Source organism: Mesitornis unicolor, unplaced genomic scaffold (genome assembly GCF_000695765.1).
Source record: "Mesitornis unicolor isolate BGI_N332 unplaced genomic scaffold, ASM69576v1 scaffold23629, whole genome shotgun sequence".
NCBI lineage: Eukaryota > Metazoa > Chordata > Aves > Mesitornithiformes > Mesitornithidae > Mesitornis > Mesitornis unicolor.
In genome coordinates, this window is record NW_010208266.1 from 6,809 (window position 1) to 7,061 (window position 253).

Here is a 253-nt window from a genome sequence, read left to right on the forward strand (position 1 = left end):
AGCACCATCGGCCAGCCACGGGGCCAGCACGGGCGCAGGTGCAGGGGGACAGTCCTGGCGTGCTGCCCGTCCCTGGGGTGGGGTGACGCGCATCAAGGCAGGGCTGGCTGGAGGAGGATGAAGGGGGAGGATGCTTTCATGCTGCTCAGCGCTGGGGCTGATGTCTGGGCTGCTCTCTCCTCCCTGGCAGCACCCCGAGGGAAGCGCGGCTGGAAGCCCTTCCACGCCATCCTGAAGGGGATGATTCTTCACC

General features: G+C 67.6%; 1 protein-coding gene across 1 annotated transcript in view; it reads left to right on the forward strand.

Annotated features, from left to right (window-relative positions):
* Positions 1-253, forward strand: part of LOC104546937 (PH and SEC7 domain-containing protein 1-like) — a gene marked incomplete at its 5' end in the record, with an annotated part of 5,115 nt that overhangs the window by 2,202 nt on the left and 2,660 nt on the right. Inside the window, one exon of the mRNA XM_010192449.1 lies at positions 191-253. This exon is cut by the window's right edge and continues 1 nt beyond it. Coding sequence (XP_010190751.1) covers positions 191-253 — 63 coding nt within the window. The remainder of the gene's footprint in view (positions 1-190) is intronic.